At 38.5% G+C, this 25,102-nt stretch overlaps 1 protein-coding gene across 1 annotated transcript in view; it reads right to left on the bottom strand.

Annotated features, from left to right (window-relative positions):
* Positions 1 to 25,102, bottom strand: part of top3b (DNA topoisomerase III beta) — a 44,996-nt gene that overhangs the window by 8,522 nt on the left and 11,372 nt on the right. Inside the window, exons 2-15 of the mRNA XM_041788526.1 lie at positions 21,316 to 21,447; positions 18,788 to 18,894; positions 18,585 to 18,659; positions 17,622 to 17,818; positions 13,223 to 13,379; positions 13,031 to 13,144; positions 12,655 to 12,745; positions 6,475 to 6,629; positions 6,288 to 6,393; positions 5,598 to 5,744; positions 4,942 to 5,115; positions 3,107 to 3,235; positions 2,775 to 2,924; positions 655 to 755 (exon numbers count right to left, since the gene is read on the bottom strand). Coding sequence (XP_041644460.1) covers positions 655 to 755; positions 2,775 to 2,924; positions 3,107 to 3,235; positions 4,942 to 5,115; positions 5,598 to 5,744; positions 6,288 to 6,393; positions 6,475 to 6,629; positions 12,655 to 12,745; positions 13,031 to 13,144; positions 13,223 to 13,379; positions 17,622 to 17,818; positions 18,585 to 18,659; positions 18,788 to 18,894; positions 21,316 to 21,447 — 1,835 coding nt within the window. The remainder of the gene's footprint in view (positions 1 to 654; positions 756 to 2,774; positions 2,925 to 3,106; positions 3,236 to 4,941; positions 5,116 to 5,597; positions 5,745 to 6,287; positions 6,394 to 6,474; positions 6,630 to 12,654; positions 12,746 to 13,030; positions 13,145 to 13,222; positions 13,380 to 17,621; positions 17,819 to 18,584; positions 18,660 to 18,787; positions 18,895 to 21,315; positions 21,448 to 25,102) is intronic.

Below are 25,102 nucleotides of genomic sequence, written 5' to 3'. Positions count from 1 at the left end.
GGGCGCTGCTTTCAGCCGTGGGGTGGAGACGTGATGTAAGCAAGCAGCAACAAGAGGCCGGTGCAATTATAGCACCAGTTTTATCAGAACTTGATGAAAATTCTTCGTTAAAAGATTAACAAAGAACAGCAGTGAGTTGTTTTCTTGTCAAAACCAAAAAAAGTCGTGTACTGACATGTCTACAGTCGCCATGGTTTGTGTTATACAGTTCCCTATGGAGTTCAGTCCTCTGTAGCAGCTACATCACGTGTTTTGTTGTTCTGATTGGCCCGTAAAGATGTGACAGACAGAAAGTTCATCCAATCATCCTTTGAGTTTTTTTTTCAAAGGCCCTGCCCTTTCCCAAACACTGTGTATGAGAGGTTTACCGGATGGATGTGTGAAACACATCCATCTGGTGTGCCAGGTTAGGGTTAATACAAAATCTGTGCATTGTATAATGTAGATGTGGAATGTAATTGTCAATAAAAATTCTTTCAATAATTAATAATTAATTAATTACTGTTCATATATTCAAAATCCCTTGCCCATCCTTAGCAAGAGCATTGCTCCTCTGTAAAGGTAGAAATATTTGAATTGCCTGGTCTCCTGTTTAAGTTTTATTCAAGCTTTCTTTACATTCTAATACAGTGTATATCTGATCATTCTGCTGACCTGAATGTACTTCATGAAGCGGTGGCATTTTCCACAGCGGGAGAGAGGCTTCCCAGTAGCAGCGATTGGTGAAAAGGAGACCTCCATTAACTCGTCCATACCTGGAAGATAAATGGAGATACTTGGGCTGAACTAAACCGTACCATGGTGATGTACATAAGTGTTTCCTACACATTGACCATACCCATGCCGGCCACAGATACACATGTGGACAAAATTGTTGGTGCCCCTCTGGTACCCAACTGAAAGAAAAACCACAATGGTCACAGAAATTATTTGAATCTGACAAAAGTGATAATAAATAAAAATTCTATGAAAATTAACCAATGAAAATCAGACATTGCTTTTAAATTTTGGTTCAACAGAATTATTTTAAAAAACAAACTCATGAAGCAGGCCTGGACAAAAATGATGGTACCCCTAGAAAAGATTGAAAATAATGTGACCATAGGGACATGTTCAACCAAGGTGTGTCCTCTAATTAGCATCACAGGTGTCTACAAACTTGTAATCAGTCAGTCGGCCTATTTAAAAGGTGACAAGTAGTCGCTGTGCTGTTTGGTGACATGGTGTGTACCACACTAAACATGGACCAGAGGAAGCGAAGGAGAGAGTTTTCTCAGGAGATTAGAAAGAAAATTATAGACAAGCATGTTAAAGGTAAAGGCTATAAGACCATCTCCAAGCAGCTTGATGTTCCTGTGACTACAGTTGCACCTATTATTCAGAAATTTAAGATCCACAGGACTGTAGCCAACCTCCCTGGACGTGGCCGCAGGAGGAAAATTGATCATAAATCGAAGAGACGGATAATATGAATGGTAACAAAATAGCCCAGAACAACCTCCAAAGACATTAAAGGTGAACTCCAAGGTCAAGGTACATCAGTGTCAGATCGCACCATCCGTCGTTGTTTGAGCCAAAGTGGACTTCATGGGAGACGACCAAGGAGGACACCACTGTTGAAAACAAATCATAAAAAAGCAAGACTGGAATTTGCTAAATTGCATGTTGTCAAGCCACAAAGCATCTGGGAGAATGTCCTATGGACAGATGAGACAAAACTGGAACTTTTTGGCAAGGCACATCAGCTCTATGTTCACAAATGCAAAAATGAAGCATACCAAGAAAAGAACACTGTCCCTACTGTGAAACATGGAGGAGGCTCTGTTATGTTCTGGGGCTGCTATGCCGCATCTGGCACAGGATGTCTTGAATCTGTGCAGGGTACAATAAAATCTCAAGACTATCAAGGTATTCTAGAGAGACATGTGCAGCCCAGTGTCAGAAAGCTTGGTCTCAGTCACAGGTCATGGGTCTTGCAACAGGATAATGACCCAAAACACACAGCTAAAAACACCCAAGAATGGCTATTCGGAAGTGGCCTTCTATGAGCCCTGATCTAAATCCTATTGAACATCTGTTGAAAGAGCTGAAACATGGCGTCTGGAGAAGGCACCCTTCAAACCTGAGACAACTAGAGCAGTTTGCTCATGAGGAGTGGGCCAAAATACCTGCTGAGAGGTGCAGAAGTCTCACTGAAAGTTACAGAAATTGTTTGATTGCAGTGATTGCCTCAAAAGGTTGTGCAACAAAATATTAAGTTAAGTGTAGCATCATTTTTGTCCAGGCCTGTTTCATGAGTTTGTTTTTTAAAATAATTCTGTTGAACCACAATTTAAAAGCAATGTCTGATTTTTATTGGTTAATTTTCATAGAATTTTTATTTATTATCACTTTTGTCAGATTCAAGTAATTTCTGTGACCATTGTGGTTTTTCTTTCATTAACAGAGGGGTACCAACAATTTTGTCCACGTGTGTATATCTAGTCACATAAGTGTATCTGTAAACTGTTTCTTCTTTAAAAAAATATGCATATGATCACCATCTTTGCCCAGCAAATGCAACATTACAGAAATGACCATCATGGTGAAAAATTAAGCTTCTATAATGATGTCATTTTATTTTTTCTCCTATTATTTTTACAGTGTAATAAAGTATTTAAACGTTCAATTGTCTTAATCATTTTAAAAAACTGCCATAGAGGATTTGAAGAACAGATATCTTCCTCAGAGCAGTTGATGAATGAGGCCTAGTGTTCCTGTCTTTCTGAACTTACTGGTGATGGAGTCGACAAAGTAGTGAAACTTCCTCTTGAAGATATCAAGCGCATGCTGCAGCACCTGCTGGAAGTTAGCTTTACCCTGAGCGATCAGGTTCAGCTGTTTCTCCACAGCGCTGCGAATGGTGGGCAGCACCAGCTCTGCATCTGAAGCACACAAACATGATGAAATAATGATGGGTTTTGATTAAATCCTTCTAATAATGAATAATAATGAGGCTCATGTATTTTAATCAGCTGCATCGATCTATCTTGCCCCAGAGGGATGATTACCTGTGATATTTTTTAGAAATGCTCAACGGAATGAACTACAAATCCACAAATATTACCTATCTTATAGTAGCCATGAACCAGGACAATGCCCAGGTTGGTTGGTTTCAGCTTGCGCCCGTTCTCCACTGTCACATAGTTCCTCTGGCAGATGTTGTTGATGTGGACCGGGATGCTGGCGTCAGTTCCTGTAAGATGTTAAAACTGTTTGCAAAAGTTTGGTGTGTATTTCAAAATGAGTGCCTCATACCTCAGCTTTCTTTCTTAATCTACTTCAGTTTTAACACCAGTTAAACCTTCATTTGATTTTGATATGAACATTCAAAGCTGTCAACTCTCATATTATGTTGCATAAACTGTATAACTGTATAAACTGTTAAAGTGTGGTAAATGTTCACAGATACTAAACTATTCATGCCAATTTAAAAAAAAACTACTTTACTGAATCTGTGATAAATTTTCATGGATTTAACAATATTTTAGTCTTTCCCTATAAAAACAGCTGTGATAATTGGACATTGCAGGAATATAGCTCAGATCATGATCTGTTTGTCAGTACGTGCCTGTCACTATAGAGCAGTGATACTCAGTGTGTGGCTCTAGAGCTACATGTGGCTCTTTTGTGATTGTTTGTGGCTTTTTTATGTCTAAATTTTAAATATTATTCCCCCAGAAAACCTTCACAAAGGGAAACTTTTTTGCCCTTTTAACATTTTTTTCCCCTTTTCACCCATTTTAGCTACGTTTTGTTATTAAATACCACTTTTTCCCTACTTTTTTCCCATTTTTGCCACTTCTTTTTGCCCCTTTTACCATCGCCATTTTTGCCTGTTTAAGCTGCCTTTTGCCATTAAATACCACTTGTTTCCCTTTTTCCCATTTTTGCCTCTTCTATTTGCTATTTTTGCTCTTTTTCACTTTTTGTCCATTCAAGCTGCCATTAAGCCATTAACTACTACTAGTTTCCAATTTTTTTGCCCTTTTTTGCCACTTCTTTCAGCCACAGTTATCCCATTTTTGCCCTTTTCACCCTTTGTTTTGCCCATTGCCATTAAATACCACTTTTTTTCCTATTTCCTATTTTTTGCCTGTTTTTGCCACTTTTGACTGCTTTTTGCCCATTTTTGTCACTTTTCACTCATTTTCTTGCCTTGTTTTTACCACTTTTGGACCATTTTTTGCCACCCTGTAACTCATTGCTTTGTAACACCCATTTCTGCTACTTTCTCACTCTTTCTTCCACTTTTTTTTGCCCCTTTACATGTATTTTTGCTGCTTTTGATCACTTTTGCCACCTTTAACTTATTTTTATTGCTACTTTAGGCCGTTTTTGCCACTTCTCACCACTTAGATTGTGGGTCTTGCAAAGGTATTTTTTAACAATTTGGCTCTTTGGTTGAGCAAGGTTGAGTAACACTGCTATAGAGAGTACTTACTGTGTGGTTGATCTGCTGAACTTGAGGTCTAAATTTTTCTTTAAGGTAAGAGGAAAGGAGAATGGAGGGAGGTTTAGATTACATTCATCACTAACTGAATGTTTGTTCTGTCTACTGTAATAGCTCGGCTTCATCTTATGTCTTTATCAATGTCCCGGTACGGCTCCAAACATTCCTACAAATAGATTCTATTAGCTGAGGACCTGCACTGAACATCATCTGTTTACTCCCAACTGATTTCTGTCACCAGTACGAACTTTGTGCCACTCAGAGACTGGAACAGCCGATCGTGCTGACTGTGAACTCACGTGCATACCCTCCATAGCCATGCAAACTTTGACCTCAGAGAATCTTTTAAATCCAACACTCAGCATGGGCTGCTTCCTTTACTACTGATACTTTAAATATATATAAACAATGATAAAAACTATAATATATCAGGCAGTGTTGGAGTGTACCAATGCCGTGTTTCTCCATGAGCGTGATGAGCTCGGCCTCTGTCAGGTAGTCAGGGGGGTTCGTCTGCTTCTCCACCAGTTTGATCTCGTCCACACTGAAAGTGTCTCCTCGCTCACACACTGGCATGGCCTCCTCTAGAGGGATACCCTGCCATGGCATCACTGCTGTGTAACCTGGGAATAAGAAATAAAATTAAGACAGGGTTTCTGCAGCTTTTCATACTTCTATTAACAAGGTCATTTTGTATTAAGAATTTTTATTTAAATAGCTGTCTTTGTGAAGCCAAATAAAACCATCAGAGCTCGTGTTAGGGTTTTGCCTATTGTGATGGCATGTATAACATTTACATTCTTATTCAAGGATAAGTATTTAATTGATCTGTTATTGTTGATTATCTTAATCTTCACAAGTTGGTCTAGATCGCCCTCTTTGTAAAGTGTCTTTAGAAAACTTAATGACTGATGGAATTCAAAGGACTAGAAGTCACAAATTTCTGCTTGCAGTTATAATTCTAAAATTCTACATAGTCTCACAGAGAATAAACTGTTCAAATATCCCACTGCCTTGTTCTTGCCTCTGTTTTTACCAAGTTTTCAGAGTCCCAGCTCTGCCTAAGGATTAGAGAAGTAACTTCCATGTGATCGGCCACCCTTACCTGCTGATATCAGCGTCTTGCCGCTACATGAGAAGCCCTCGGTGGCGATGCTAAAGTCTATGGTGGTCTGGAGGTATTTACAGTCCTGACTGACCGTGGCGATGAAATGGCGTGTTATGTACTCGTACAGGCGCCAGCCATCACTTCCTGAAAGAAAGGAGTGAGTCTGAATGTAAAGGTAGCCTAACATAAATCTAAAATTGAGACTTTCTTGAAGAGTTTCAGAGAAATATGTGTATGCATTTTTAAAAATATGATTTACACGAGGTCTGAGAGCTTGGAAGTATTTACCCTCCATGAACATCTTTGCTTCTTCTACTTCTTTCAGGTGTTTCCATACTTCAGCTCGGAGTCATGTCTATCTTTAACCCCTACCCCTTGTTTTCGAGTGTCCCCTTGCCATTTGAAACAAAGTCACTACTGGTAGCAGTGAAATTTTCTGCTACCAAAGCATCTATGTTGACAGATGAGACAAAATACTGGACATCTCTACAATAAGCGATAGTTAAAAATGCTTGTTCCAAATCAAAAGGACCATAATGCCTAAAAACCACCAGATTATCATAACAGGTTGATGTCATACTGATGAAATCTTGCTGATAATTCACAAGAAACACTTGGATAGTGCTGTTGTTCTGCAGAATCCCTTATGAACATCCCCGTCAAGTCTCTGAATGTTAAATGTCTCACCGAGCTCTGTTTCTGAGGCTGTACGCATGGGAGTGATGGGTGGATGATCCCCAGCGTCAGTTCCCTTCCTGGGTCGGTTTATCCCAGCAGAAAGCAGAGCCTTCACCTACATGTATTATCAAAGATACATTATATTGTTCCTCTTGGCATAAAAAACAAATATAATATATGCGTTATGGGCTTTCACCTCTTCTGCCCACATGGGGTTGTTGCTCTGCTGCTTCAGCGCCCCCTTCAGGTCAAAGTTTTCTGGGTAATGGGTGGTCTCAGTTCGAGGGTAGCTGATGTAGCCCTGTGTGTACAAACGCTCTGCAATCTGCATGGTGTGCTGAGGACCCATGCCTGAAAGTAAAAAAGAGTCAGACCAGTTAAAAATGCTGTAAATAAGTCCTAAAGATCAGTTGTAATGTGAATTTGGGTTGGTTTATTTCCAGATATGACAGTTTGTGATATACACCGAGCTCCAAGTTATTATGCAATGATATTTTTCTCAGATTTTCCAAAATATTCGATGTGAATGAGTCAGTATAATTTTCAAGTCATCAACCTTTAGAGCATAATTTAAATTTTATTGAACAGACCTCCCAATGATAACTTTTCTTTTTTTTTTAATAAAAAACTGAAAATGCACTGTTACACCATATTATGCAAAACAGAGTTTCATAAAATTTTATAAGTTGTAAAGAACTGAACATGGACATTTTTTGAATTTGCAGCATTAGGAGGTCATATTTACTGAAATCAAAGCTATTTCAATCAAAATCATCTTAACAGGCCAAGTTCCATATTAACATAGGAGCCCCTCTTTGATATCACCTTCACAATCCTTGCATCTATTGAACTTCAGAGTTTTTGGAGAATTTCTGCTTGAATTTGTCTTCAAGATGTCAGAATATCCTCCCAGAGCTGCTGTTTTGATGTGAACTGCCTCCCACCTTCATAGATCTTTAGCTTGAGGATGCTCCAAAGGTTCTCAATAGGGTTGATGTCAGGGGAGGATGGGGGCCACACCATGAGTTTCTCTCCTCTTATGCCCATAGCAGCCAATGACACAGAGGTATTCTTTGAAGCATGAGATGGTGCATTGTCATGCATGAAGATCATTTTGCGATGGAAAGCATGGTTCTTCTTTTTGTACCATGGAAGAAAGTGGTCAGTCAGAAACTTTATATACTTTGCCGAGGTCATTTTCACACCTTCAGGGGCCCTGAAGGGGCCTACCAGCGATTCCGGTCCAGAACATGATTCTGCCCCTTCCTTGCTGACATCACAGCCTTGTTGGGACATGCTGACCATCCACAGACCATCCACCAGTCCAGTGGTTTTCAAACTTTTTTGCCCAAGGCACACCAAAGGTTAAGCCAAAAATCTCAAGGCGCACCATATTCACATTGTTAAAAGTGATGCAAAAATATGGCAAAATTGGGCAAAAAGTGGTGAAACAGAGTAAAAAATGGGGTAACAGTGGCAAAAACGTGTTGAAAGTGTCAAAAAGGTAAAAAAACTTGGCAAAGGTAGTAAAAATGGCTTAAAGTGAGGAAAAAATATGGCAAAAATGGGAAAAAAGTGACCGAACAAAGGCAAAATTAGGTGAAATTGGCATGATGTTGCAATAATGGGTTCAAAGTTGAAAAAAGGTGGTAAAAAGAGATTAAAAGTGATGAAAAATTTGGCAAAAAAAGGCCTAACTATAGCAAAAAGTGGCAAGACAATGGGTTAAAAGTGGCAAAAACTTGTGAAAATGTCAAAAAGGTGGCAAAATTGGTAAAAATGTTACCAATGAATGTTTGTAAAAATGGGTTAAAAGTGATGAAAAATATGTCAAAATGGGGCAAAAAAGTGGCCAAACAAAGGCAAAAAAATGGGTTAAAATGGGCATAATGTGGCAAAAAAGTGGTAAAAAAAATAATTAAAAGTTGGTAAAAAAAAAAAGAGGATAAGAGTGATGAATAACGGCAAAAATGCTGCTGATCCAACACACATGCACTGATATCAATTAATCACACCTGGGGAGGGTCCCATTCTCTGTTTTTTTTTTGTTTGTTTGTTTTGTGTTTTTCTTTTTGGTTCAGGGGCCCAGCCAGATCAGTGCAAAGGCCTGGTTACAGTACTTGCCATAACAATGTATGGTTGGTACAAATTCCCAGGGCATACCTAGACTTGCCATAGGGCACACTAGTGTGCCTTGTCACACCATTTGAGAACCACTGCACTAGTCCATCCATCTGGACCATCCAGGGTCGCACGGCACTCATCAGTAAACAAGACTGTTTGAAAATGAGTCTTCATGTATTTCTGGGCCACTGCAACCATTTCTGCTTGTGAGCATTGGTTAGGGGTGGCTGAATAGTAGGTTTATGCACGACTGCAAGCCTCTGGAGGATACTATACCTTGAGGTTGGTGGGACTCCAGAGGCACCAGCAGCTTCAAATACCTGTTTGCTGCTTTGTAATGGCATTTTAGCAGCTGCTCTCTTAATCCGATGAATTTATCTGGCAGAAACCTTCCCCAATATGTCTTTATCTGCATGAACTGTCTGTGCCCTGAATCAGCCACAAATTTCTTCACAACACGATGATCTCGCTTAAGTTTTCCTGAAATATCTAGAGATCCTTTTGTTCCATATTGCTAAAAACTGTGGCCTGCTTAATAATATGGAACGTCCCTCTTAAGTAAGTTTCCTTTAACTTGGCTCACCTGGCAAAATAATTATAACAGGTGTCTGAGATTGATTTCAGTGATCCAAAGAGCCCTGAGACACAATACCACCCATGAGTTTCATTGAAAAACAGAAAATTAAATGTCTGTGATACTAACATCAAATTTGCATAATAATTTGGAACGCAGCGTAATGTAAAAAAGCAAGAGAATGGCTGGATTCTTAACACGTTTTAAATTATTCTTTCCATTGAATTGACCAGACTAATAAAGAAGAAGTGAGGCTCAAGCCTGGTTTATCTTCCTTCATCAAGTCTATGCTGTAGGTGTGCTTGCATCACTTTGCAAACCAATGATTTTTATGCCAGTTCTGAATCCTGCTGCCATATTTTCTGCTCCTTTGTGCACAAGAAACAGTGGTGCCTGAAAGCAAGCATATTTTGTTGGAGATGGAGTTGATAAATATTGACCATCACATCAGCTGATTATGCTGCAGTTAGTGTAAAGAAGAAAAGAAGGGAAACATCAGAGGAGAGGCAAAATACAGCAGCTGAATCAGCTAAGGGAGATGAGGGGGGAAGGTTGTCGCCGAGTAGATCTGAGCGCTTGTATCACAGTATAGACATTACTGAGGGACTGACAGTCACCCAGTGCTACCCAGTGGACTAATCATAGGGCTCGCAGTCTGTAAGTTACAGTTACATTTCTGAGGAGCACAGATCAGGCTTTACAGACAAGTAAATGTTTTGTGCTTCACAGTATAAAATATAGTTTTTCTTCAGTGCCAGGGGCTTCAGTCTTGTTAAAATGTGTTAAATCCTCACTGCATTTATGATTGTTAGGGCCAGAGGTCATTTGTTTGTGGACTATTCATCCATCCAGGCCATTCTTCTGAATGCAATATCTCAAAAACACTTTGAGGATTTTTTTTTAACTTTGCTGGACACACCCACTCTGATTCAGCTATGAACTGATTATATTTTGGTGGTGATATTTCAAAGGTCAAGGTCATTGGGCGTGATGGTCATCCCTTGCTAATAACATTGGTACCACAGGAAACACTTCAGCCTTTTTTCTTGACCCACCACTGAACAGTCCAGCATTTTAAAGGAGACGTAGAACAGCTGGACAGAGGTTGTAGGTTTTTTGTGTTTCCTTTCAATCAGTTTCATTGTTAAAGGGGACATATTTTACCCCTTTAAGACAAGTTTATATTGTTCTCAGAGGTCACCAAAACATGCCTGTGAAGTTTGTTGATGAAAAACACTCCAGTATTGGATTTTTGCATGTCTAAACACCCCTCTGTTTAAGCCCTGCTCAGAACGAACTGTTTCTGTGTCTGTAAACATTAATTATTAGCTTTCTGACTCTGCTCCTGTCCACACCCTCTCAGGAAATGGATGTGGCACTCTTGATGTTACAGACACTTTTATCTAAAGTTAAGGACCTGACTGGGATTTGAACCATTAATCTCCCAGACCATAGTCAGCAGGGTAACCCACTGAGCGATCCAGCATCTCAGCTGGCAGTTGAGAGGAAGATCAGGAGAGGAGGGTGGAACTTTCTTCCAAGCAGGGAGGGCCAATCAAACCTGGACGCGGTGCTTACTCCCCATATGAGGTCAAGAGGGTAAAATCTGAGAACGGCTTGTTTCAGCACACATTTTCTGAAAGGTGGAGAAAGAGAGGGTGAAGGGAATGGATTTTTTTGGTATTTGAGGGGATTGTGGACAGGTCAGGGGCACATATTTTTGTTAGAAAAGCCTGAAAAAGTGTATTTTGCATAATATATGACCTTTAATAAAATAGAAACTGTCTCACTGATTCTTAAAGTAATTTATGCCTCATGCCCCTGAGGGTAGGGGTGGGACAAAAAATCGATACACTGAAATATCGCGATACTTCCTGGCATGATACTGTATTGATATTTTAAAATGCAGTATCGATATTTAATTAGCTAATTATTTATTTTGTTGGTGCGGTAGTTTGTGGTGTAATATCCCACCCCGACCGCTAGTTGGCAGCAGGCATCATCAGCTGGCAGTTGACTCTTGCCTCTTCTCTCTTGAGACAACGAGATCACGCGAGACTTCCGGTCTGCGTGAGCCGGTTGCTTGTAGCTGATCGACTTCTGCTGCATTCATAGTGGATGTGTCGACTTATTTTGGCTTCCAAAACATTAAAGACAGCACAAATATAGACAGGAGTTAGACCGTCATTTGTAAAATATGCCACGTCAGACAACACGACAAATCTACAAGTTAGGCATCATCGCGTTAGCACTTAAGCTAACAGCTAACTTCAACAAACAAGCCCGTTGAAGCTACCGCTGGTCTCTACTCGTGCAACCATCACAGTTGTTTTATCTGTAAGGACCTGTCCCATGTAGTGTCATTAAGAATGATGACTTTGGTAATACAATAAAGAAACACTGGCCTGTAACGTCATGCCCTCCACAAAACACAGTCCATCAGTCCTTAAAGCTGGATGTGACGATCAGCTCGTCTCCCATAGTCTTCCTCCACAAACACTTTTTATGTGATGACATAAAAACTGATATAACACGAAATCTGAAAGACTTGAGCACATTCACTCTATAATAATTTCTTCCCCTTTTCTTAAAAAAAAAAAGAAATCACAGCAGCATTTTAATTATTTGCAACAAATGGGTAAAATCCTCGTCTTCAGATTGAACAAAGATAGGTAAAATGCGAGATGATGCAGGACTACATATTTTTTAAATAGCTTAATTCTACATTGTTAAATTCCATATTAACTTAAAATTAAGTATTAAGTTATATAAAGTTATATAAGTTATATATATATGTATATATATATATGTACTACACACATATGTATAGACTTTATGCACTTCATATTCAGTATTTAGCTCAGTCTGTGTCAAATTCTGTGAAATTCACACTAAATTGAAGTGAATAAATTGAGAAATCCTGCACTTGACCATTTTACAACCATTTTGTATTCTCTAGTTAGACATATTTTGTGATGTATCATTATACAATTTTCCTGTGATATATATCGATTATCGCAGTATCGCTGTATTGTGATAATATCGGTACCGTGTACCATGTATCGCGTATCGTATCGTATCGTATTGTATCGTGAGGTACCCTGTGATTCCCACCCCTAGTTAGAGGCATTTTGTTTTTTGGCTTGCCCATCTGTATGTCTGTCCCGGTGAGTCTTTTTCATTTGATATCTGATGAATGCTTTAAGGACTTTTCTTTAAACTGTGCACAAATGTTCATTCTGATTCAAAGACAAACTGATTAGATTTTACAGGTCAAAGGTCACGGTTAATGGGCCTAAAGTTCAATCCTCCATGCAGGTGATGTTGAAAGTAATCTACATCACTCAACTCCAGCAAGGCCAACATTAGAAGTGCTCTAACTTCAGCCTTCCAACAAACCGAATGGTTAGCCCGATAATTGTAAGACCAGTCAGATGCACAGATTTACAGCACATACCTTAAACAACAGCTATATATGATTTCTAACAATCATACTACCACAGAAACCACCCCAGCCTTCTTCTAGACCCACCAATGTATTTTCATATGTCAAATTACTGTTTTACTCATGGAAGTGTACACCCACTTTTTGCTATTCCTAAAATTTCCCATTTATGCACCTACTTGAAGAGAACTTAGTTTTAACAAACAGATGAAATGCTGTTTCTGTGTGTATACCTAAGGCAGAGCTGGCCACTCTCAGCATCTCCACCGTGTTCAGAGCCTGAGGCCTCTGCTTCGCCTTCTCCTTCTTACTCACAGACTCCACCTGTAGTGATTAAACAGCTCATGTTACACACCATAGAAAAAAGGTGTATGAGAAGTCTGCAGAAGAAGAAACGTTCCAGGATCATCTGTCAATCAAAAAGTGAGCTGGCACACCCACACAGTCCTAGAAAGGCTCCAAACCAGCACAATAGACTGTTTACAGGTATTATTCTCATAGATATGGATGTTTGTATTCTTACATTTTTGTGGATCAAACATCCACATCAAATTTTCACATCACATTGGAATTTTTTTGTGTTTCAAACAAACTAAAAAACAAGTGTACCTTGGCCTCCTTGGATGTCTTAGCCAGGTTGACAAACATCTGACCCACCTCCCTGTCGAAAACCCTCACCCTGTTCCAGTCCAGCGTCAGCGGGGTTTCTTTTCCTTTAAACACCTAAACAAACACAGCAGGTGGGTAAATGAGGAAAGGGCTGTTAACACTGTGTCAGGAGGACTAAATAGATGGACTCACCTTCACCTGGAGGACCCAGTAAGTCTCTGGTTTGAAGGACTGGATCTTATCGTGACGCTCCACACAGAAGCCCAGAGTCGGTGTCTGACATGGTCCAAATGAGATCAAGGAGGAGTCTAGATTGCCATATTTACCTTGGAAATACTTGGTCTGGAACCTGAAGGTGTTTGGACAGGAGAGAGGTCTGATTTTTAAACCAGTAATGGTAGAGCAGGGATGTCAAACTTAATCAAAGCACAGACCGAATTCTGAATTTGGGTCCAACCCAAGGGCCGAACAAGGCCAAAATTTAATAATTTACTGTCAATCTCATTTTCACCAGCAATGAATTTTGGGGGAAAAAACCTTAGCACTTTTCTGTTCTTTTTTTGAAAAAAAAAAAATAATAATAATAATGTATATATATATATATATATATATATATATATATATATATATATATATACAGTTGAAAGCAGAAGTTTACATAAACCATATAAAAAGGCACATAAACTTTTTTTTGTCACCGTCTAACATTAAATCAGATTAAACTTTTCCTGTTTTTGGTCAATTAGGATTACCAAAATTATTTCTATTTGCTAATTGCCAGAATAATGAGAGAGATCATTTTTTAGACAATTTTTTATTATTTTCTTGAGAGTCAGAAGTTTACATACATTTCATTAGTATTTGGTAGCATTGCCTTTAAACTGTATGACTTGGGTCAAATGTTTTGGATATGCTTCCACAAGCTTCTCACAATAGTTTGCAGGAATTTTGGCCCATTCCTCCTGGCAGAACTGGTGTAACTGAGCCAAGTTTGTAGGCCGCCTTGCTCGCACATGCCTTTTCAGCTCTGCCCATAAATTTTCAATGGGATTGAGATCAGGGCTTTGTGATGGCCACTCCAAAACATTGATTTTGTTATCCTTAAGCCACTTTGTAACCAGTTTGGCAGTATGCTTAGGGTCATTGTCCATTTGGAAACCCCATTTGCACCCAAGCTTTAACTTCCTGGCTGATGTCTTGAGATGTTGCTTCAGTATTCCCACATAATGTTCTTTCCTCATGATGCCATCTATTTTGTGAAGTGCACCAGTCCCTCCTGCAGCAAAACAACCCCACAACATGATGCTGCCATCCCCATGTTTCACAGTTGGGATGGTGTTCTCAGGCAAGCTTCCCCCTTTTTTCTCCAAATGTAACAATGGTCATTATGGCCAAAAAGTTCAATTTTAGTTTCGTCAGACCACAGAACATTAATTTTGTTGGTCTTTGTCCCTGTGTGCATTTGCAAACTGTAATCTGGCTTTCTTATGTTTCTTTTGGAGTAATGGCTTCTTCCTGGGAGAGTGGCTTTTCAGCCCATGTCGGTACAGGACTCGTTTGACTGTTGATAATGACACACTCTTACCAGCTTCAACCAGCATCTTCACAAGGTCTTTTGCTTTTGTTCCTGGGTTGAGATGCACTTTTCGGACCAAAGCACATTCATCTCTGGGACACAGAACCTGTCTCCTTCCTGAGTGGTATGATGGCTGGACATTCCCATGGTGTTTATACTTGTGTATAATTGTTTGAATAGATGAACGTGGCACCTCCAGGCATCTGGAAATTGCACCCAAGGATGAACCAGACTTGTGCAAGTCCACAATTCTCTACCTGATATCTTGGCTGATTTGTTTTGATTTTCCCATGACGTTACACAAAGAAGCAGTGTGTTTCAGGTGTGCCTTAAAATACATCCACAGGTGTGCCTCTAATTAACTCAAATGTTGTCAATAAACCTATCAGAGGCTTCCAAAGACATGACATCATCATCTGGGCTTTCCCAAATTGTTTAAAGGCATAGTAATCTTAGTGTATGTAAACTTCTGACTCTCAAGAAAATAATAAAAAATTGTCTAAAAAATGATCTCTCTCATTATTCTGGCATTTAGCAAATAGAAATAATTTTGGTAATCCTAATTGACCAAAAACAGGAAAAGTTTAATCTGATTTAATGTTAGACGGTGACAAAAAAAAGTTTATATGCTTTTTTATATAGTGTATGTAAACTTCTGGTTTCAACTGTATATATATATGTATATCTATTAGGGTTGTTATCATTAACGCGTAAACACTTGTGATTAATCTTGAAACCTTAAGACCTTTAAAAATAATAACAGAATTTAACCATATGACTAAGTTTGACCTCAACTCGCTCCCGTAGTCCTCCAGCACGGATGTTTACATGCCTGGGGGTGAAGAGGTGAGAGGCAGGTTTTATGGCTCTTTTAAGGGAACCAGATCTTGTGGATCCATTTCTTTCAAAGAGCCGTTCAAAAAACTGGCTCATTTTATGTCTTATTTTTTAAGAAGCTAGCCAGGGAGTAATTCATTTTATCTAGGAAATAATCACTGGAAGGAATGACAGGAGACAGTTTGGGTGAGAATCATTCAAACACAGACATCCCACAAATACATATTCTATTAGTGATAAAATCACTGAAAGTGTCTTTAAAAAATTTAGTAAACAAAAGAAAAATATAGATGCCACAAACTGCAGTAGTTCTGTACTGTTAGTATTGCATACATGTATGCAGTACACCTGAGTGATTTTAATACAAATTTTAGAGAAAACATTTAACACAGGAATATGTTGATAGAAAAACTCAATACTTTTACAAAACAATATTTCAAGTATAAGAACAATAGATAAAACTATAATAAATGAAAGAAAAATGTACATACAGCCTACTAGTATTAACACTGCAATGGACTGGTGACCTGTCCTAGAGTGCATATACCTGCTTTGTAAAAAAGTTAAACCCTACAGAGGACTTCTGAACTGTCCATGGGTGTATAAAAGTCTCGCTGTGGAGTAGCAAAGAAGGAGCCTGTGTGTGCATCTATGTGAAACATAAGGATAAAAAACAATGAACGGCTCACAACTGTGACTTGGTTCCTGTCGGTCATGTTAAAGAGCCGTTCAAAAGATCTGGATCGTTCATGAACGTCACATCTCTAGGTCAGACACAGCCAGCAGTGATGAGTGAGGAGACAGACCCAGGTCTGCTTAATGGTAATTTTCTTTTTAAAAAGCTGGAGAATGTTAGTTAAAATAAAATCAAAACTGTGGGTACATGCTGCAGTGATGAACTGTCTTTACACCGAAGCACAACAAGTCTTTAGTTCCACCTTCAGGCAAAGCACATCTTTGCTAATATTAGCAAAGACGCTAACAAAAACACGGGATCAAGCCATGGTCATATCACTCTCTTCAGCTGCTTCAGGACAGTTTTCTTCTTCAGCTGCTCAGATAAATGCTGAAAAGTGCTCCAAAACTTTGAGCAAGTCCTGTTTGTCAAAAGTATTAATCCAGTGTAGAACTCCGCGCTGGAATTGGCAAAATTGAAGTTAAATAGTGAACTTTACGAGAGTTCAGGTAACCTCAGTAAATTAGACGACTGTATCCTATATGTTATGATGTGTTTGAATGTCACACAAAAATGGGAAAATGTAGTTTTTGATGAGAAACTTCAATAAATACAGCGTGAATATATGTTTATATTCGAGGGATATACAACAGATGTGACAGACTAAATCATAGCTTTTTAACTCAAGCACTACTCAGCTAAGACCACTTGAAGTTTAAATATTTGCCCTTATTATGTCTTTCCACCAAATTATAGAAAGTACTGATAGTGGTATCGATAAGGACTCATAGAATTAAAAGAATAAAAATAAAACACTTGACAATAACAACCTTAAAAACTAAAAACATAAAAATATACTTAAACTATTTATGAAATGCTGCGATTAATCATGATTAATCACAGCATAGTGATGTGATTAAAATCAACCAAAGGGTAAAACATCCAAGAGGGGGAATACTTCTTATAGGTACTTTAGATTGTTAGCTTGCTTTACAAAGTGGAGATACAGTAGTTGTGCATTAATAATATCCATATCCATGTTTAAAAGCTTTGTGCTAGGATTGGGTCAACATGGAGACTAAACTATTGGACTCAAAGCTGTCAAAGGCTCATCAATACAACACCACTTATTTCTCCCCTGTAACAAAGAAGTGTTAGATGTTGTCATTTTTACAACTGGAACTTGAAATTCACAGGAAAAAGAATTAAATATCTAGTGTGGACAGCGAGTAGGTGATGCTGTGTAATGCAACGCTTGAATTCTGTTAGGACAGGGGGTAAAATAAATGGTCAACTCTCAGTATTTCCAAGAGAATGATAGTAAAAGTTTCTCTCATGATCTTCAGTATTCTGTGAATTTCAGAAGAGACTTAACAGCAGACATCTCTGGCAGGGCAAGTGTCTGCTTAGATTTTAATCTTATATAGTTCAAACAACATTTGATTAGACAGCTGAAAGAAATCAAATACAGCGTGGTTATTTTTGTGTGTAGAGAGTTTTACCGAGTGAAAGCACAGCCGATTCGTAGATCCAGCTCCTGACGAGCGTCCACAGACAGAGCTTCATTGCGGTTGGGCTCTCCCAGTCGGTTCATGGCGTTCCAGATGTCGGTGTCTGTGATGGAGCTGAATTTGGCTCGGTAAACGCTCTGCTCCCTCATACTGCCTTTGTTCATCACGGGCTGAACTGCATCTAACACCTGGAGGAAGGAGAAGCAGGAAGTGAGCAAAAAGCTGAACATGTAAATAACAAAAACAGAACGTTTGTAACACCTGCCAGTGCAATAACAGCTAATATAACATAATCAACCAGGAAAGTCATACAACTGAGGAGAAAAGGTGCATTTGTGAGATTATTACACTGAAAACTGTTTATATCTTTGTGGTTTATTATTAGCCTCTGTCATTGAAACATCCCACAGAATTATTGTGGATTATTTTTTTTTACTTTATTTGCTTTAAATGAGTAAAAAAAATCCATTAAAAACCTTAAAGCAAACAAAAAATTTAGGATTGAAAGTTTTTATTCAATTGTCTTTTTTTTACAAACCCCAGGACCCACGTGAAGAAAAGGAGACACAGAGAGGCCGTGATGTGGCCTCTGTGTCACTGCAGACAGGAACTGCTTTGACTAATGACAAAGATGCCAATTAAAAAAAAACACAAGGACTTTATTTGCAAACATATGAATATTTTTAAGACTTTTTCACAGACTGATTATTTTTTCACTCTTGCATACTTCATCTTTGGCACTGTGTGCACTTTAGAGACACAAATCTGATACTTAATATTTTATCCAATACTCATGTGTGATTTTTGCTATTTAGTTATTTTCACAAACTATTTGCTGCAGTCATTTATTGGTGACAACCAGTTTTTATTTTGCTCCCACATACGCTCCAATGTCATACACATCCAGACACAGGTGACTTACTAACACCACGTGTAAATGCAGCCCTAAATTACCTCAAAGCAGATGTTTTCTCCTTCTTTATCACAGTCCAGCCATAGAACCACGAAGTCACAGCCTCGAGCTTCAACCTGACACACAGCAGAAAGCTGGAGTTAGCTGGAGACCATTACACTGACACACAGCTGATTGTACAGGATGCATCAAGTAAACTGGAGTCTTTTCAAAAGTCTGAACTGGGACAGCCACAAAAACGTACCTGGAGGAACTTGACCATGTTGAGTTTGGGGTTCGCCTCCTTCTTCTCTGTTGGAGCTTTACTGAAGAGCTCTGCAGGGTCCACTTTGTCCCAATTATTGTATTTTCCTAAAAGAGAAGAACAAATCAATAAGAAACGTTTAGTCAGGCGAGAGGAGTTTTAACACATCCAAATAATTCTGTGTCAGTAGCGTAAATCTACACACAATGAGGCATCAAAAGAAGAAGGAGGAAGCTTGAATGTCAGGTACATAGAGATTCCTTTCCTTTTCTGCCAATAATCTAGGCCTCTATGATTTCCGAGTTAACTGAATCACAGAATTGGCCAATAAAACACGGAATCTAATATTTAACGTGGAAATTGCGGAAAATTGAATGAACTTGACTGAAATGCTGTCTTTTTTTAGAAAGAGGAACATATAGCTGAGGAATATGTTCTGGGGGAACACTAAACCCTGGCACACCTCACTTCACAAACACTCACTTCGCCCCCTCCTAAACGATCACAGCCTGTCAAAGCAGCTGCACGAAACACCGGCAAACATCACGTAGCTCAACATGGGGCAGTACCAAGCGGCAACCTCCGGTCCTGAAAAATGAAGCCAATGCGAAAGTGCAAAAAATTGCAATACTGCAAGTGTCCACTTAAGGCTAGCTGCAGGAACACTGGAAGTCCGGACACCTGTTAAACAGCTGTTTTTTACACTGGAAATAAACTGGTTTACAGCCTGGTTCAAAAAACCAAACGAGTCTCATTAGCTAGTGTCTTATTATGCTCTCACTGTACAGGGGTGAATTTTTCTGTACCACAATCGTTTGTATTATATTTAGGATAAACCTCACTTCACTGTGATTGCCGCATTTTATTTGATTGACAGATAGCTCGGCAGGCAGAGGCTCTGTTTCTGTCAACTGAAATGCTAGCTAGCTAGCTGACAGGAAGTCGCGCTTGGTGGGGGTGGATCCAAAGTTCGGTTGAGACTACGATTTCAATATGGAAGCCTCCGCAGATTGGCTTCAAGAGCCATTTGAGTCCTCCTATTGTAAGCAGATAACTGACGTCACACAGAGTTTGTCCAATTCTTTCTACAGTCCATGGGCAGTACAGGGCGACATAATGTTGCACCTTCAAGAAAACTCATCCATGCTTCGAGTTATTTTACCTCACCACACCAGAGAATCACAGAGAGAGAGAGGTGTACGCGAGGCACACCGCTCACCCCTTGGAGGCTTCAAACTCGAGTCGGACAGGCTCGATATTTTATGAAGTCCTGCAGTCTAAATGATGTTACATTCAACCCGAGTATCAATTAGCTTAATAATTCCTCCTGTAGATATTGTAGTTCCCTTTGGTTGCTTAATGAGCCAAAATGTGTCTGCATGAATGTAGTGGTCTGATATGAGGCAGACGGACAGACAGTGAGGATGGAGGGAGATGAGGAGAGAGTCGTTACAGTCAGGAGTAGAACAATGCAGCATCAAACTGCATAGACTGTTACAGACTGTGAGAGTAAAGAAAATTTACAGGTTTACTTTTAACCATTTAACTTTAACGTGACCTTCTTTATAAGTTACTATCACTCTCTGTTTGAGAGAACAGAAGGATTTCTTAATTTTCAGTGCTTAACAAATTTATTAGACCACCCTAACCCTAACCAAAGGTTTATGCCACAGCTGCCCTAAATTAACAGCATTGGTAATTACCAAAATCATTTTTTATGTTTCTGCAATGGTTAATACACCGATATTTAGGAGCTCTTTAACCCAAAAGATATTTTTTATGCTAAAATATAATTATTATTGTTATCCATAAATTTCCAATTTAATGATTTACAAAAAAAATGAAAAAAATAGTAAAGCACATTAATGTTTCTTGATTAATATGTCAAATTATAGTTATTGCATTCCTGAACAGAAAAACTAGTTTTAGTGGTTGAATGTTATGCTTGATTAATTTCTGACTTCTCAGTGAAGCCCAGTGAGCTGGCTCAAATTTGGGTGAATTCAGTTTGAAATCCCTCATTCCTGTTCAAAATGGTAAAACGTGGAGAGCTCACTGAAAATGAAAGAGTCCGCATTAAAGCACTTCATGATGCTGGATGGTCTTTGACACAAATATGACAGGTGGTCTAATAAATTTGTTAAGCACTGTAAATTATAAGCATCAGTTAGGATGTGATTATACACATGGATGTGTCTTAAAATATTGGAAATATCTTACTGTTATACTGGTTATAATTATTTTATATCAGGGTTATCCAAACTGTGGGCCAACCGTGGTCTTTTTTCATCAAATTTAAGGTTATTTCTATTTAATTAGTGAACATCTTATTCATATACATAAACAAGACACTCTTTTTATGGTAAAATTAGTAGAAAGGTTAAAAAAGGGAATTCCAAATAATTAAAACAGAATTTGGCAGAAAAAATAAAACTGATTTCATAGGGCCCTAATAATCCTGTGGATAGGCCATCAGTGACGGGTTGTAAAATGGAGATCAGGATCTTTTATACGTAGTTTATACCCACCAATGAAATCCAGACTCATCACATGTCCACAAACAGAGGTCATCTTATAGCGCACTGATTGGCCCTGAAAGCTGCCAGTGTACTCGTGCACTGAGCATGCTCCGTTCAGACCTTTGCGACTGGAACAGTTTCCTTTAAGAAGAAGAAAAAAAGAGAAGAGAAGAAGCAGAAATCAGTCAAAGTCATTTGGATGAGCTGTTTGTGTGCTTAAGCTTAAAATAAATACAAGGTCAACAGTAATTACATTTATCAGGTAACTTTGCACACCCTTAAACCATCTCCATTATTCAAATACGGAGAATTCAAACTCATTTTGCAGACAAAAAATGTTAACTTCTGAAGCCAATAAAGTGAATCCAACAAGTCACTTTAAACAAGACAAATAGTCATTTCTGATTCCAGAAAATATGATCAGTTTAGACCAGAGACCAGGAGAAACAAGGACCCTTTTGAATTTTTAAAAAGTAGGAAAAATTTTAACACTTTTGAACCTAAAAGAGGGGAAAAAAACAGGGAAATGATGGACCATGTTAAATCCCAAACAGGAGTCAAAATTGTAACTTTTGAACCAAGAAAAAAGCCAACAATGGTCAAGCTTGAACTAAAAAAAGTTCAGAAGGTTCCTTTTAAACCAATGGGGACAAAAATGTCAAAAATATGCTCTCTTTTGAATAAAAAAAAAATTAAGAAAACTGTCAGCAATTTGGATCCAAGACCAAGATAAAAAATATGGACACTTTGATAGCAAAAGAGCAGGACAATATGAACCAGTTAGAACCCAAAGAAACAGGGGCATAGGAAAGTAAAAATGAAACACTTTTGAATGAAAGAAAAGCCAACTTTGGTCTTAAACCCAACAAACAAGACAAACATGAACACCTAAAAAGGGAGGAATAAGTTAGGAACTTCTGACTCCAAAAACAAGAAAAATCTGATTTTTTTTATGCAAAAAAAAAAAAAAAAAAAAGAGAAATCTTTAGTAATTTCCTTTCAAACTTTTAAAATGGGAGCATAAATTTGATGAAGAGGCAGAGAGTCAATTCTAAACTCTTACATCATCTCTGAACTGAATGATTTCTCAAGGCTAAATGCTAATGACAGGAACTCGGACACACATGAACACCGGACAAACGTGTTTGATGATGGTGGCAATGATGAACAAGAAAAAGAACAGGGGACTATAAAAATGGAAGCTTCAGGTTCAAATGCAGATCATCCAAAGGACGGAGACTAACGACTGAAACTCTACGGGCATCAACCTGAGTCATGGAACAGCTTCAGGTAAGACACCTGCCTGTATATGTGATAGTTAGAGGTTCATGATGCATTTATTTCTTAATTCTGCAGTCAATCTGAAAAAATTCCAGAGGTTATGTGAGAAAAAAATCCTGATTTCCTTCCTTACTGAAGTGAGATTCCTGCGTAGTGAGTGATCATCTTCTAGGACAGTGTTACTCAACCCTGCTCAACCAAAGAGCCAAACTGTTGAAAAATACCTTTGCAAGAGCCACGATCTAAGTGGTAAAAAGTGACTACAATGGGTTAAAGTGGCAATAAAAGCTGAAGAAAAACTGGCAGAAATGGGTGAGACGTGACCAAAAAAATGACCTACAGGGGGCAATAATGGTAAAAAAGCAGCAAAAACGTGGCAAAAAAATGAGTCAAAAATGACTAAAATTGGCAAAAAGCAGCAAAAAGGTGGGGGAAAATTAGTGAAAATTGGCAAAAGCAGCAAAAAGGTAGGGGAAAATGAGGAGAAAACTGACTCAAATTGGCAAAAAGTGGCAAAAAGGTGGGAGAAATGAGTGGAAAATGACATGTAATGGCAAGAGGCACCTTAAATGGAAAAAAAAAGTAGCAAAAAAAGGAAAAAATGGGCAAAAATTGCAAATAAGGGCAAGGAAAATATACAGACAAAAAGTAAAGGTTGACAATTAAGTCTGACAATTAAAGCCTGCCGTATAAGTGTGGGAAACAAATTGCAATGGATAATCATATCATAAATATAGACATAAAAGAGCCACGTGTGGAGTATCACTGCTCTAGGATTTTGATCAGACTTTTTAAGGGTAGAATCATGAGATATTTGTGTTATGCAATCCTTTGCAAACACTGAAGTGAAGATACTGTCTAAAATGGGCAACAATGGGACTTTAAGGGGAGTAACCTGGTCAGAGAGAGTGGACAGGATCTCAAATTAGACCAGACTTGCTGTTCTCTGCTTTCAAAATTTGCTGCTAAATCGTTTTTATTAGTGAAAATAGATGGTATCATGAGATAATGCAGACAATAATGAAAATTTTAATAGTTTGTTTCTCTCAACTCATAAAATAAGTAGCTTAAAAAATACAAATCAGAAGCAGTGTTCATTTCCTTGACTAAAACTATGACTAAAAATGTTCATTGACACTGTTTTTTCAATGAGAAAGACTCAGACTATCCAAAAATAGATCTGTGCTGACTAAAACTGACTAAAAGTGTTTAGTCTTTGTCAAGATGACTACAACTAGACTAAAATGTAATTTAGTTTTCATCGCACATTAAAAATCCATGTTTTTCCTCCACTGTGGGTAAATCTGTCAACCAATACGTATGTAGCTTTTCTGCCTCTCAGATGTAGAAAGCAGGGACCCCAGGTTAAGCAGGGTTTAGAGAACACAATACCATGATGCCAGATTAAGGCAAGAAAATAAAAGCTTAGACTGAAAGTAAAGACTAAAATGTGAGGACTTTTTATTGACTAAAACTAGACTAAATCTAAAAGGACAAAGATGACGAAGACTGAGATTAAAATTAAAAGTAGTTGTCAAAATGAACACTGACCTGAAGGTTTTACAGCACTGCTTTCAAATAACTTACAAATAAACGTACTTCTACAAAGTTTACTAGTGGCACTGTTTTAAACTGAAAGGGTTTTCTGCAGGCATATTTTGTAAACCTTTACAGTACTACTGAATACTGAAATAATTGCAGCCTTTTATGTGATAATGTAATTGCACAGGCTGACATTGCAACTGCGATAAGATTTATCTTGCAGCACTAGTGTCCTTGTCTCTTAAAAAAAAAAAACAACCTGACCATACACACTACATTCTCAAAAACATCATCATGAAAGCAAACGTGCTGTTACATGGTGTAAGAGCACGCCATGTCAGCAGTAATCTGTTCTTCGCTCTGATGGAGAAGTAGCTCGATCACAGACACGTCCTTAACACAAGAGAAGTCTCGGTTCCATTGCAAAGACCATTATTATTTTCAAAGTCAAACCTGAATCGGGTCTAAACCAGAACTGCTGAAGTTGTGGGCGGAGTTTGTGTCTTAGCAGCAGTGACTGTAGTCCATTCATGCATCTCTGTTCATCAAACTAGTAGGAGAGCAACTGTGTGTTTATGTGTAAGCAGTCCAGTCCAGTAAAAGTCCAGTTCGACTACAGCTGACATAGGGTTAACCCATGCAACACCGGTTACATCTAACAAAGGAGAAAATGTCAAACAGTGTGACGTTCACAATCCCAAACATTCTTTTCCCCGTCTACACAGAAACGCTGCAAACAGAGTTTACAAAATCTTTAATCTGGAAGGGTTTTTACAAAAGTTCATTTTCAGGGAGCCATAACGCTGCCTGAGTCACTGTCAGCAGTCAGCTACATGTACGAATAAGTTTGTGGAGATTTTTAGGAAGGACCAGAAGATCTCCATCAACTCTGAAAGAGGACCAACAAAGCAAAAGAAGAACTCTCCAGATAAATGACTGCACTCTAAAGTTTTAATGTTGTGTTGTGTCCAGC

Source organism: Cheilinus undulatus, linkage group 5 (assembly GCF_018320785.1).
Source record: "Cheilinus undulatus linkage group 5, ASM1832078v1, whole genome shotgun sequence".
Lineage (NCBI taxonomy): Eukaryota > Metazoa > Chordata > Actinopteri > Labriformes > Labridae > Cheilinus > Cheilinus undulatus.
This window is presented reverse-complemented; position numbering and strand designations above follow the sequence as displayed.